The following is a 13,911-nucleotide window of genomic DNA, read 5'->3' on the forward strand; positions in this document are numbered from 1 at the left end:
CTGAATGAGACCCCTGTGAAAGGGTCATTTGACCCCCAAAGGAGTTGTGACCCACAGCCACAGAGGAAGAAAAAGGAGCCAAGCTGCGGCCTGATCTGCTAAGAAGTTCACCATCTATATGCCCAAGAGACACACTGCTGACACCGCCAGATAACTTTTTCAACTTCCTAATAGAACATCTACCTGAGACAAGTAATGAGTCCCGCACACAGACAGGCAGGCGCGCGCACACACACACACTGATAAAAGCAAACAATTTGAAAAAAGAGAAAAAAGAAGTTTTCTAGATAGAAGAAAGCACACAGGAATAAACTACTTAAAATATAACCTAATTAAGATCCCTAGAGGCTGCAACAAATGCAAAGATAGCTCCGTCTTATGAAGCAGGCAGAGTTTTGTCACAGAGACAGAGAACAAAATCTAAATGCTAAGGACCAAAGAGGCTAGTGTGACAGCTTGCGGGCACAAGCCTGGTGGCCTAAGTTCTGTCCCTGGAGCCCACATAAGGCTAGAAGGGAAGAACCAATGCCACAAAGTTGCCCTTCGACCTCCACAACTCACTGTTACACACACATGCCCACTTGCCTCGCCCCCCCAAACACCCCCCCACATATACCCCAGAGAGAGAGAGAGAGAGAGAGAAAGAGAGAGAGAGAACGCATGAGAGAGAGCGCGTGTTAAAAAAAAAAATCGTCGGGGTTAGAGAGATGGTTCCATTAAGAACACTTGCTACTCTTCTAGAGGACCCAAGTTTGGTTCCTAGTACCCATGTTGGGCAGTTCACAAGCACTTGGCATCTGCAGGCTCCCATACACACATGCTGCACATACATGGCACACACGCATAGATATGTACACATACAAATAATTATTGAAAAGAAAGAAGAGAAAAACCAAATCTCTGCTGCATTGGCCAGGCCTGGCGGCACACACACCTATACCCCACTACTCGGGAAGATTGCACATGCCAGGCCTGCCTGGACAACTGATGACACTGTGTGGGTGGTAGTTCAGTGGGAGATGGTGCAGTTCTCTGTTTGATCCCCAGCAGTGAAAAATACTGACCGTAATCCGAGAACTGCAATGACTTGCAGAAGCAGGCATACCCACAGCACAGAGCACATGCATGGGGGAGACACCTCCATCAATCTCTGAAGTAAAGTGAGCACTATACACTCTGGGGCAGCTCCTGTGGGTACCCTGGGGCCAGTGCCACCCCCTGGGACCTGTTGCATTCCCATGATGCAGCACTCTCAGTGAAATGGGAAAGCTGGGTGGTGTGCAGCACCGCAAAGTCTGCTCAGGTCACACAGGCCCTGGCTCTATCCCAGAAACACAGGAAAAGCACAGAACAAACTAACACCAGAGACCTTCATCTTTGCAGAGCTTTGTGCAGAAGGAAGACATAGGAGCTGCAATGTCAAAATCCGAGGAAGTGATATGCAGCCTGACACTCTCCACAGTGAGCCCGAGTCACCAGTGTGGATGGAACAGAAGACAAGACCTCACGGGTCCCCTTCTCAAGAAACCACCACAGCCAAGAATGAGCCTCACAAAAGGAAGACAGGCTGTGATTTCAGAGATATGAGACCGCCTCTCCACTCAAAACACTCTCCAGGGATCAGCCCAGGGGAACAGAAGCACAAAGCATAAATAAAAAGAGACATTCCTTCCATGTGTACAGCACTTTTAACATAAGTGTGGTCTATGGGGATGGTGATAGAGCCTCATTAAAGTACTCAGAAGAACCAGGAAGACATTTACTCCAGGGAAACAAAAAATGATCTAAAAACTAGTCTTGAGGCAACAAGATGGCTCACTGGGTAAAGCCGCTTGCTGTCGAGCCTGAGTTACATCCCTGAACAGTAGATGGAGAGACCATCTTCTGACAGTTTTTCTGATCACCACACACACACCACAGCACCCCAAAACAAACAAATACATCTAACAACAAAAACAAAAATTTTAAATGTATATTTTTGGGGCCAGGTGTGGTAGAGTACATCTTTAATGCCAGCACTCGGGAGGCAGAGGCAGGCAAATTCTGAGAGTTTGCTACTAGCCTGGTCCACAAATTGAGGCCAGGACAGCCAGAACTGTTACAGAGAAACCTTGTCTCAAAAAGCCAACCAACAACAACAAAAACAAACAAAGGATGTATACTTTGGGCTAAGGAGATGGTTAAAAGTGGCTGCTCTGTAAGTCTGAGGGCAAGAGTTCAAATCCCCAGCACCCTGTAGAGAGCTGGATGTAACTGTGTCTGTAAGCCCTGGGGAAGGATAGGAAGATCCCGAGAGCTCACTGGCTGTCCAGCCTAGATGAAACAGCAAGCTCCCAGCTCAGTAATGAAATAAGTAAAATAAAATGGATTTTAGCAGTTGAAGAGATGGTTCAATGGTTAAGCATTTGTTGGTCTCTGGAGGAGAGATGTTCGGTTCCCAGCACACATGTCAGGCAGCTCACAACTGCTTGTAACTAGTTCTCACAATCCAACACCCCCTTCTGGAGTCTCTAGACAACCATACAAGTGGTACAGACACAGATACACACAAGACACACAAATAAAAATAAATTCTTTTTAAAAATATGTCCACTTCATACATCACAAGGCTCAGCTGTAGGAGTCAAATAGCCACTGTCTACTGACTTCACCCGAAGTAATTTTACCAACTGGGGCAATGTGAGAGAGGGAAGGGCAGCCCTGAGAGCCGCCACTCTTCTGGCCTTTCCATTGCTGTGATACCAATACCCACACTTCAACCCTCTCTTCCCCTAGGAGGGCTGAGCATAGAGGTGCATGAGGACAGGCAGTAGAGAGGGCTCTGCCAAGGGAACACTAAAAGCCAAGACGGCTCAGCTGCTGGACATTAGGCTACCACAAGAGGAGCGATGGAAGCCCAAACAAATCACCTTGTACCTGAACTTAGTAAGGACTGGTGTCACCTGCAGGACTCCTTGGGTGGCCTGGAACCTGAGGCCTAAGGCCAGGAACTCTAAAAGGAGAATTTAATGTTTCACGTAGCACTCAAAAATCCCATGACAAGGCAGTTACCTGTGCACGTAGTGGAGCTGGTGGATGGAATCGATGGCCAACACCATTTCGCCAATGTAGAACCTCGCCATGTCTTCTGGAAGCTTGTCTTCAAACTTACTCAGCAGCGTCAGCAAATCACCTCCCACATAGTAATCCATAACCAAGTACTGCAGATTGGGGAAAGGAGAGAGAGCAGCTTTGAGCACCACACCTGACGCTAGCTGTCCAGGAAGCCTCCAGCACGCCAGCTCTGACACTAGCCGTCCAGGCTCCAGTGTGCTAGGACTGCAAGCACATGCAATGATCTCCTCTCAGAAAACACTGTGTGGTGTTGCTGTAATCCTAATGCAGACAAGCAGAGAACAGACCTCACTAAACAGTACCCTAGTCAGTGAAGAAAGGCCAAAGGCACCGCTAACAGAGAAGCCCACTAAGAGCCGGGGGTCTGAAACACAAGCTCTGCTCACAGACATCCTTGAGATGTCCTGATTATGAACAGAGACGTGCTACCTAGAATCAGACACCAGCAGCTCTTGTGAAAAGATAATGTCATCAAACCGAGTTCCGCCACCAGCAGGTCAGACAGCGCCTGCTTTACCAGGAGAAATGTCTCCTGCTAAAGGCTGAGTGTTTCCCTTCACTCATACAGTTACAAGGCCACAGAGTTCCAGGCACACAGTGTGCCTGCACAGACACGCTGCTCAAGAACAGCCTCTCCCATGCAGCGCTTGGAGACTCACGCCAGAGAGCCCAGAGCTGCAGAGGCCCTGCTGGAAGCATCCCGTTACATCAGAGAGGTGTGGGGGGAGGATCGCCACAGGCCACAGCTAGGGTGGGCAGGCCACAGTTCCAGCCTCTGGGACACAGAAAAACGGGCCGCCTCGTCTCTACTTCTAAAAAAAGTACTAAGATCTAGTGTAGTGCCAGCTCTACTGTGTGACAGCTGCACACTGTGCCTGTCTGTCGTCAACACAGCCCTCCTCTCATGCCCAGCTTAGAGCCGGGCAGAGAAGCATGCCCTATGAAACTAAGGTGACCACCATGCCACCATCTGAGAGTGCTCCCCTGGGTGTGAGCAAACCGCAGCATCCCTGTCTTAAAGCATGTAACCAACAGCTCTCACCTTCTTCAGGAACTGAAGAAGATCATCCACCTGTCCCAGCAAAGCAGAGCAGGGACCCTGACATGGCTGAGTGTCATCTGTGCAAGGACTATGAGCACACAGCCACACACTCTGCCCCAGACATCCCAGTTACAGAAAGAGGGTACTCACAAAGGCTTACACTATGGAGTCATTGACAAGGTTGACCAACACAACCACAGGCCTGACGTTACCAGCTGCCCTCTGCTGGAACAAAGACACTTCTCTAAATAAACAATATGACATATACCATTTACCACACTCTGGTTGTTCAAATCTCAGAGTTCTCTGATATTTGGAAGAAACTATTTTAAGATGAATAAAAACACTTTGCAGCAAATGGATACTTGACCAAGGAGCGCCCCAGGGCAAACACGCAAGTGAGCCCTGTGGACAGGGAAAGGCCTCAGGTCTCCACTTGGAGACTGTGAGGACAGCAGCAATCAGATCCTGCTCAGCCACTGCCAAGGCAAAAGCACTGGACAAGATTAAGCACAGCCCTGCTTCTCCGTGGTCCACAGAACACACTCAGAAACCATCTCAAGAGTACTGGCTTGAGTCATTCTAGAATGTTCTCCTAAGCAAGGCCACTCAGGGCTCAAGATCATCAGCAGGTCTCTCTTCTAAACTGGCTGCCCAGGACTGTTGCATGGCTGTCCACGTTCAACTCTACACATGCTTGTGTCAACGCTCAACTCTACACACACGTGTGTGCATGTTCAACTCTACACACAGGTGTGTCCACACTCAACATTATACACATGTGTGTCAATACTCAATTCTCTACTCATGTGTGGACCACAAGCTGACTGAAAGTGTACTTCCAAAGGGCGCACAGATGCTGAAAGTGAGTGCTGGCTCAGTCAGAGCCCTGAGATGATGCCCTGCCCAGGGACTCGTCTCTGGGGACTCACATGAGAAAAGAGAGACAGGTTGCAGTACAGAGCAAGGGCATCTAAATTCCCCAAGTGCTGTTGCTTTTCTCTCTGAACCCAATGCCTCAGCCTTCACAGCGCTGGGAACACAGGTGTGCTACCAGATAGACAGACAGACAGACAGAACCAAACACATTTTATACACTTAAAATGTTTTAAGACCAAGAAGAGACTTGATACCCTATGAGCATATACAGGGGGAGGAGGTCCCCCTCAGTCACAGCCATAGGGGAGGGGAGTAAGGGGAAAGTGGGAGGGAGGGAGGAATGGGAGGATACAAGGGATGGGATAACCACTGAGATGTAATATGAATAAATTAATAAAATATTTAAATGTTTTAAGAACCAAGTCATGCAGTAAAATAACGGTTTGAGAAAAATGACGCACAAACTTTGGAAACTGTTAACAATTCTACCTGGTAACTATTAAATTGAAGCAAACCCCTCGGTTTTGTGCAGGCTAGCATGTACTGACAGTGTCCTCTCCTCAGTCTTACTCTTTTCTGAGTGGCAGCAAGGAGGAGCCAAAACTATGAGGGAAAGTCCCTAGTGGGGTTGTGCCCTGAGCATGCAGACCTACCAGGTGCCTGAGCACGCAGACCTACCAGGTGCCTGAGCACGCAGACCTACCAGGTGCCTGAGCACGCAGACCTACCAGGTAGTTCTCATCCTGAAAGGCGTAGTGGAGGGCAGTGATCCACTGGCAGTCGCCGTTCACCAGCACGTCGCGCTCTTCCCGGAAACAGGCTGTCTGTGTGGAACGAGAGAACAGTCAGTCTGCGTCCATCTAGGGAAGGGTCCCACAGAACAGATTCCTAAATACTAGTGGACTCTTTTGACCTCCTGATTGTCCGTAGCCTGATGTCTTTATCTCTCCTGGAACCAAATGTACCCCTGTCCCAGAGACGGAGTATGTGTGCTTTCCCACTCCTGAGCCCTGGGCAAGGGCAGGGACCACAGAGAACAAAGATGGGAGAGGCCAGAGACCACACACAGGTCTCCCAGGAGGAGGGACTCCTCCACCCAGAAGCCCCCTGTTGCAGAGGGCGGAGCCTAGCCATAGGCCACAGCTCCACTGAAGCCTAGACTGCCCTGGGCAAGGTCGGCAAAGAGGAGAAGCCAAGGGAGCCGGCAGGGAGAGAAGGGAGAGGATGGACATGACCGATGGAGCGGTGCCAAGAAGAAGACAACCTGAGAGCCTCTGTGGAGGGATGAAGGACAAGGCTGTGACAGGGCTGAGACCAGAGGCTGGGGGCGGGGACCCAGGACCATCACCCCGCGGCTTCTGCCACCCCATCCCTTCACTCTGGTCCTTCATGTCCCTGCACAGCATCAGCTCTGCTTGTGTCTGTGTCTGAAGTGCCTCAGGTGGCTGCAGTAGCCCGTACGGCCAGCATCCCTTCTCACACGTTTTTACTCACCGTACACTCCGCACATACCTCTGCTCTCTTTAGCATCTCCCATTTGTTGAGAATTTTCATTGCATAAATCCGTTCGGTGCTCTTCATTTTGACAACAGCAACCTAGAATGCAAATTTGAATTTAACAAAAATTCAGTTAATGGTTCAAAAGCCTTGCACATTTAAGTGGCAATCCTAACTGGCCGGAACCCTGAGAGATGGGAAGGAAAAAGAGAAAAGTTGTATACATATATATATATTTTTTTTTGTTCTTTTTTTTTAAAGATTTATTTATTTATTATTATGTATTTATGTATTATTATGTATTTATGTATTTATGTATTTATTATTATGTATACAGTGCTCTGCCAGAAGAGGGCGTCAGATCACATTATAGATGGTTGTGAGCCACCATGTGGTTGCTGGGAATTGAACTCAGGACCTCTGGAAGAGCAGTCAGTGCTCTTAACCTCTGAGCCATCTCTCCTAAATTTGTTCTTTAAAGAAGAAAGCCCTTCTTTAACCATACTGTAGCTGGGTTGAGACCACCTGGTTCAGCTAAAAAGACCATTTCATACTCAGCAATGGGAACTAGAGCTCAGTCATGCACAGGGGCAACACCCCAAGAATTTCAGTAAAAACAAACACAGCTCTTCTTATGCTGGCTTGCAGCTCTCAAGGCTTCTCCCTATACTTGGGGGCGATCTATATACTCCGACTCCACCCCGCCATGTCCACCTGCCCTGCCAGCTCCTACCAGCCACCAGCCACTCATCTGAGTCTCTGCTTCATGGAGGTAGTGGTCGAGACGGGTCTAGCGTATAGCAAACGATTCACTTCTTTGGCCTCAGACCCCATTGACTACCAAAGGGGCTTAGAGCAACGTCAGGCCTAACTGTAAACCACCTTGTTCAGGAAGTCACCTTGGCCATCGTGACTAGCAGCACCAAGACGCGCCACTGTTTGCACACTCTACCACTTGCTCACTGACCTACATCTTCAAGACACTGTGAGTGGCCTCTGGAAGGAAGGCCAAGCGCCTCGGCACTGACAGCCATGGAACAGAGAGCTTAGGTAGAACTGCCACCATCACGGGGCCTGAGAGCTGACGTGTCCTAACCATGTGCCATGTGCAGGCAGCACTGATGAGCAGTCTGAACCCTTGCTCAATCCTCACAATCTTTACTGGTAAGGATGCTGGACAACCATTTTTCAGAGATGTGGGCTTTGAGGGTGGGAGGGTCTAAACGGCAGTGCAAGGAGCAGCAGAATTTCTCTCCAGCACACGCTTCTAAAGCCCACAGTAAAGTGAGTCACAAGTCAACATCTTCCTGAGAGGACAAGGGCTCCTCCGTGATGTCCACCCCTGCACAGCCCCAGGCCTTCTGGGTCACAGACATATGCCCCACACACTCTCCCTAGGTAAGAGCACAGGTGGCTCTTCATGATGGCCCCTCCCATGCTGTTTATCTACGCCTTAGACAGCAACAGCCAAGCGTGCTGTAACCTGAGTAAACAGGAAATGGTGCATGCATCATGTCTCTGTACAGAGCAGCGTTCTCCTACTGCACAGAGCGGCTCTTCCCCTGAGAGCCAGTGATGGGCTATTGAATGTGGCACCGCCATTTTAGCCACCCTGGCTTCACTGCTGCAGAGCTCAGCAGAGCTGACTTGGGAAAAGCACTGACACTCTGAAGACGAGGCTGAGAACAAGACCTACAACACTGGATCTTTCTCAGGGCCTCGGTCTCACGTGACACACATCCAGCCCAAACCACTGCTTGGACAACATATAAAGTAGCCATTAAAATGCATGGAAAGACAGGACTGTCACAAAAAAACAGAACAATACAAAACAAAACAAAAAAGACCACTTGTTAGAAATATGTAGTAGTGAAATAGTCAAGTAAAATTTAATGTGGAAAAAAAAATCCTTGCCTGTGGGATAAATTTTACTATAAAACAACTTACAAAATAAACAAGACATAAAATTCTCATTTGGCTCACCAGAAAATTCCCAGCCCAAATTTCAATCCAAGTGCTTCAAAGAAAAATGATCATTTTGAGGCCAGAGAGTTGGCTCTCAGCTCAATTCCCAAGGCCCAAGGACACAGCGCGGCACACCTGTGATCCCAGCGGGAGGCAGACACTGACAGACCCTGGCGCCTGGGTTGGACCAAGCCATGTCAACCTTTGGGCTCTACTAGGATCCCTAAGTACAAATATCTCTCTCTCTCTCTCTCTCTCTCTCTCTCTCTCTCTCTCTCTCTCTCTCTCTCTCTCTCTCTCTCTCTCACACACACACACACACACACACACACACACACACACACACAGTTACCATCTAAAAATATGTCTGAAATCAAACATTTCAGCAAAGGAATTTTATAAAGCATTAAAAATTGACCCTAGGCCAGGTGTGGTGGCTCACACTTTTTTGTTTTTAATGATTTATTTATTTTTATGTGCATTAGTGTGAGAGTGTCAGATCACCTGGAACTGAAGTTACAGACAGTTGTGAGCTGCCATGTGATTGCTGGAAATTGAACCCAGGTCCTTTAGAAGAGCAGACAGTGCTCTTAACCACTGAGCCATCTCTTTAGCCCATGGCTCACACTTTTAATTCCAGCACTCAGGAAGCAGAGGCAGGAGGATCTCTGTGGGTTCAAAGCCAGCCTGGTCTACAAAGTTCAGGGCAGCCAAGGCTACACAGAGAAACCTTGTCTCAAAAACCAAAAAGAAAGAAAGACAGACAGACAGACCACAGAACATGAGAACAAAGTTAATACTTCACGCTGGCCCTGTGCTAGAAGCAAAACAGAGACCAAAAAACCAAACCCACAAACAAAAAACCTGTTTTAAATTAATTATATGTAGGCAGACACAAGACACTCTGTGTGAGGAAACAGTCTCTGGGCTTGGGATGTGGCTCAGTGGCACTTGACTTGACTCACACTCACAAGGCCCTGGCTTTCCTCTCCAGCCCCACCAAAGAAAAAGAAAGCAAAAAAGAAAAAGGAAAACTAGTTGCCAAGGCACTGGGGGTAAGCAACTTATTTTCAATGGTTCAGGTTCTCTGTCTGTCTGTCTGTCTCTCTCTCATACGTACGCACGCACGCGTGTACGCACAGTGATCCTTAACAGAAGGATACCTCACCCGACCCCTGAGCCCAGGGCTACTGCACTTGCCGTATAGTTAGAGTGAAGTGTTTTGCAAAGTTTTGTTCATCTGATTTTTAATGTGACTCCATCAAGGCAGAATGGCTGGGCTCAGAGATCCAAGTCAAGCTCCACCCTGGCTACAGCTCTTATCCTTCCCGGACAACACGAGCCACGCCTAGTGTGGTCACCCATGAGAAGCTTCCATGGGATGCAAGGGCTGCTCAGGCCAAGTCAGCTGTTGGCCCCATCACCCCTCAGACAGACCTCCCATGCCTGCTTCTAGGCAGCGGATAGTGTCCCTATACACGGCTGCCCCTCACACAGAGATGGTGTCGTGGCCCTGCTTACCTACCTAGAAACCCGCCTGCACACTGTGTTCTCTGCACACCAAACACCAGCATAGTGCTGGCGTTCTGGGTAGGTTTAGGTCAACTTGACACAAGATTTACCATCAGAGAGAAGGGAACCTCGGTTGAGAAAATGCCTCTGTAAGAGCTGGCTATAGGCAAGCCTATAGGCATTTTCTCCATGACTGAGTGATGGGAAGGCCCAGCCTATCGTGGGTAGTACCAGGCTGTGCCAGGCATGGGGAGCAAGGCAGGAAGCAGTACCCTCCACAGCCTCTGCATCAGCTCCTGCCTCCAGGTCCCTGTTGTGACCAGCCAGTGATGGGCTGTGGTGTGGAAGTGTAAGCCAAATAAACACCCCCCCCCCCAGTTTGCTTTTGTCAGGGTGCTTCATCTCAGCAACAGTCACCCTGACTAGGACACCTGGGTCTGCACGTTCTCACCTGAGAGCACATCTCAGGCTGCTGTGGAGCAGATGGCAGACTGGTGCTGTGTGAAAGCCTAACTGAGAATGTGCTTTACGAAAGGCGGAAAAGAGGAGCTTGATGGCTCTGAACTCAAAAGAAATGACAGAGAGGGAAATGCCAGGGACCAAGGCTCAGGATGATCAACACCCTGTGCCCCATAAGCATACACATTACATGTTCATGAACACGAAACTCAAACAGGGGCACACCGGAAGAATGTTCATCCCCGCAATGGCTGGCAAACGTCCATACTTTTGTGACTTGCCCAGTGCTGTCAGAGACACCAGCAAAGACTGGCACACTTCTGGGACATACACCGTGGTAACCTCGGCCAGAGGCCAAAGGTTTAGTTTATGGCAGGGGAGGTCTAAGAGTGCATGGCCACAGGAAAGCAAGCAGGTTGACTGGGTAACTGAGCATGGGTGCCAGCTCAGGACATGCGGACCTGAGAAGACACTCACGGATGATGCTGAGGCCACCACAGGACAACCAAGAATACACAAAGAGAAGGGTCTTCTCTTTTTAAATTTTATTTGTTGTTTTCTTGAGGTAGGACTATATATTTTCTACGTCAGACTCAAACTCATGGCAATCTTCCTACCTCAGTCTCCCAACTGCCGGATCAAAGCCATGAGTTACTATGCCTTACAGGGGTGGGGTGGGGTGGGGTGGGGCTGAAGAGATGGATCAGCAGAGAATTGCTCCTGCGAGGACCAAGGTTCAGTTCTCAGCACCCAGATCAGGTAGTCCAAACTATAATTCCAGTTTGAGGTGATCTGACACCGTCTGGCCTCCATGGGTGTCTGCAGGTACACGATACACATAAACTCATGTACACATAAAGCAAAAATAATATCTTTTTTTTAATTGGCTGGATGTGGCAGTGCACACCTTTGATGCCAGTTCTGAGAAGCAGAGGCAGGTTGACCTCTGAGTTTGAAGTCAGCCTGGTCTACATAGGAAGACCCTGTCTCAAAACATTAAAAAAAAAAAAAAAAGTTGCAAGGCCTTCTGGATTGAGCCCTAGAATTACAAAAGGAAGGAGAGAAAAATTGTGGGAGGGGAGGGCAGGGCTCAGCCTGCAAGATTTGGTTCTCAATCTGGGAGGAGCCCTCATCTGATCAGTGTCACCTCTGTAAATCATTAAAATCCCTGAGTTTTGGATTAAGTTCTTTGCGTGTGTACACACACACACACACACACACACACACACACACACACACACACACACCAATAATTGTTTTGGCAAGGGAACTTCCTTTCTTTCATTTCACCTACTAATCCTGTTCCCACCCACCATGTCCTCCTCCCTCTTCACGAGGTGGCTGCGTCTGTGGCTGCGGCCCTCCAGTGGCCCTGGCCGGCTCCTCAGCAGACCCTCTATCTTCTTCCTAGTCCCACGCTCACCACCCAGCAGGCTACGGACCACGGGCAGACCTCGGGCTTCCTGCGGCTCCATCAGGGAAAAAGTTCCCTGTTTTTAACGAGTTGCTGCCTGGGTGTGGGTGAGGTCCTGTCAAGAGACAGGAGAGAGCCTTCAGAATGGAGACACCCAGCTAGCTCCAGAGGTACCAGCCTCCGTCAGAACACAAAGTGTGTGTATAAGTTTGTGTATTTTGAATGTGATATTTCAACTCCAGAGCAGGCTAAGATAAGCCTGGGGCTAAGGAAAAGCCACTGGGGACGGGATTCCGCCCCCTCACCCCCAAGGGCCAAGAGAGATGGGGCTAGAAAGGAGACACAAGAAAGTAGAGGTAGGAGACAGGGTGTAACAAGACACAGGGTCACAGCCCTACAGTTTAGCGGGGATCATGAAGTGACTTCAGCAGAAAAGAATATGACCCAACCCTGAGCTGGTTTGCACTCTAAGCAGCTGCCTCTCAAAATGACTGTCTTTCGTGCATTTAACACTTTACACAGAGGGTGACGTCCAGGGCTCGCTGGCAGACGAGTTCAAGGCTCAGGATGTGCCACAGAGGCTTTTTACTGTCTGATTCTTCCTCAGTGATTGACATGTACTTCCAAAGCTAGCTAGGGCATCGGGGCAGACTCCACAGTCCTGGAGACACAGGGGGAGATGCTGAGGTCAGACACGACAGCACCAGTGCTAATGGCCCAGAGTAAATCCGACTTGGCCCCTCTTGCAGTCTTTGGAAAATGTCAAGAGCATTAGGGCTGGGATAAAAGCCCCGAATACCAGCACGTGGGAGGCAAAGGCAGAAAGACCAAAGTTCATTTACATAGTGAGTTCAAGGTCAGTCTGGGCTTTATGAGATCTTGACCAAAAAAAGTAAACAAACAAAATATGAGGGAGGAAAAAATCTAAAAATATTTCAACCAACAAATTAGAAATTTAAAACTATTGATTTGGTCCCAAAATATGCAGAATAATTAGGCAATAATAAACTTTGTTTTCTTGTTTCTCAGAGTTTACCCACCCAGAGATCTCCAGGTGACACCGTGGACATGTGCCCACCATGTAAGGAGCCAGTACTGCCTGGGCCACGCAAGGGAGTCCCTCTTACCTCACCAAACGCCCCTCTCCCGATCACTTTGATGATCTCAAAGTCTTCCCGGTGAAGCTGCATGTCCTTCACGAGCTGCGTGAACGGCTTAGCTACAAAAAGAGAGAAAGCACCAGTTGAGTCCAGCACACTAATGCCCTCTTACGACCTAGCCAATGGAGGTACCACACGGCCTCAGGGTTTCTCTGAATGTGGATGTCTGTCAACAGCCATGATTCAGTAGCTACTGTAGCAAATATCACTGCTGTGAAAATCCCCTGGTTAAAAAAAAAAAAAAAAAAAAAAAACCCTCTAAACTTCCTGCCCAGATCCAAGGTTGGTCCACTGAGAGCAACTCGCATGTCCCAAAAATCACCATAGGGCAGCCCTGCCAATGACCACAGAGCACTGGGTGGGTATTTCTGTGTTCCCTGCTTGTGTGGTTACTGATGATGTTCACTTCCCACCAACGCTGTTTTACCGACCAGTAAAAGCAGCTGGGTTTTGGAAGGTGTAGTGCTGGGATGAAGTGTTCCCCCAAAATGTGACTTTGTTTGGAAATAATGTCTTCACAGATCTAACCCAGTTAGCATAAGGTCACAAACTGCAACTGGGTGTGCCCTAAAGCCAACAAGATCTGTGTTCTCTTAAGAAGAAAAATTGGCCAGAGGCAGGAGGGAGAAAAGGCCACATGAAGATACAGGATGTAGGGAAGCAGCCCCAAACCAGTTACCACCAGGGAATGCTGGTAGTCACTAGGAGCTGAAACAGGCAAACAAGTTCTTTCCTGAGCCTTCAAGGAAACAACCAGACCAGACCCTGCCTTGCTCTTTTAACCTTCACAACAACAGGGCTCTGTCACCTACCGGTAGATGACAATAACCCATATAGGTTCTATAGGTTCTCGCTTCTCCCCAGAAAGA

The 13,911-nt window shown here is 48.8% G+C and overlaps 1 protein-coding gene across 2 annotated transcripts in view; it reads right to left on the bottom strand.

The window, feature by feature from the left end:
* Cdc42bpb (CDC42 binding protein kinase beta) overlaps positions 1–13,911 on the bottom strand; it is an 86,101-nt gene that overhangs the window by 43,407 nt on the left and 28,783 nt on the right. For both annotated transcript variants that reach the window (XM_051151715.1, XM_051151724.1), the window contains exons 2-5: positions 13,010–13,101; positions 6,548–6,631; positions 5,764–5,859; positions 3,052–3,200 (exon numbers count right to left, since the gene is read on the bottom strand). In XM_051151715.1, coding sequence (XP_051007672.1) covers positions 3,052–3,200; positions 5,764–5,859; positions 6,548–6,631; positions 13,010–13,101 — 421 coding nt within the window. The remainder of the gene's footprint in view (positions 1–3,051; positions 3,201–5,763; positions 5,860–6,547; positions 6,632–13,009; positions 13,102–13,911) is intronic.

Source organism: Acomys russatus, chromosome 1, assembly GCF_903995435.1.
Source record: "Acomys russatus chromosome 1, mAcoRus1.1, whole genome shotgun sequence".
Taxonomy (NCBI): Eukaryota; Metazoa; Chordata; class Mammalia; order Rodentia; family Muridae; genus Acomys; species Acomys russatus.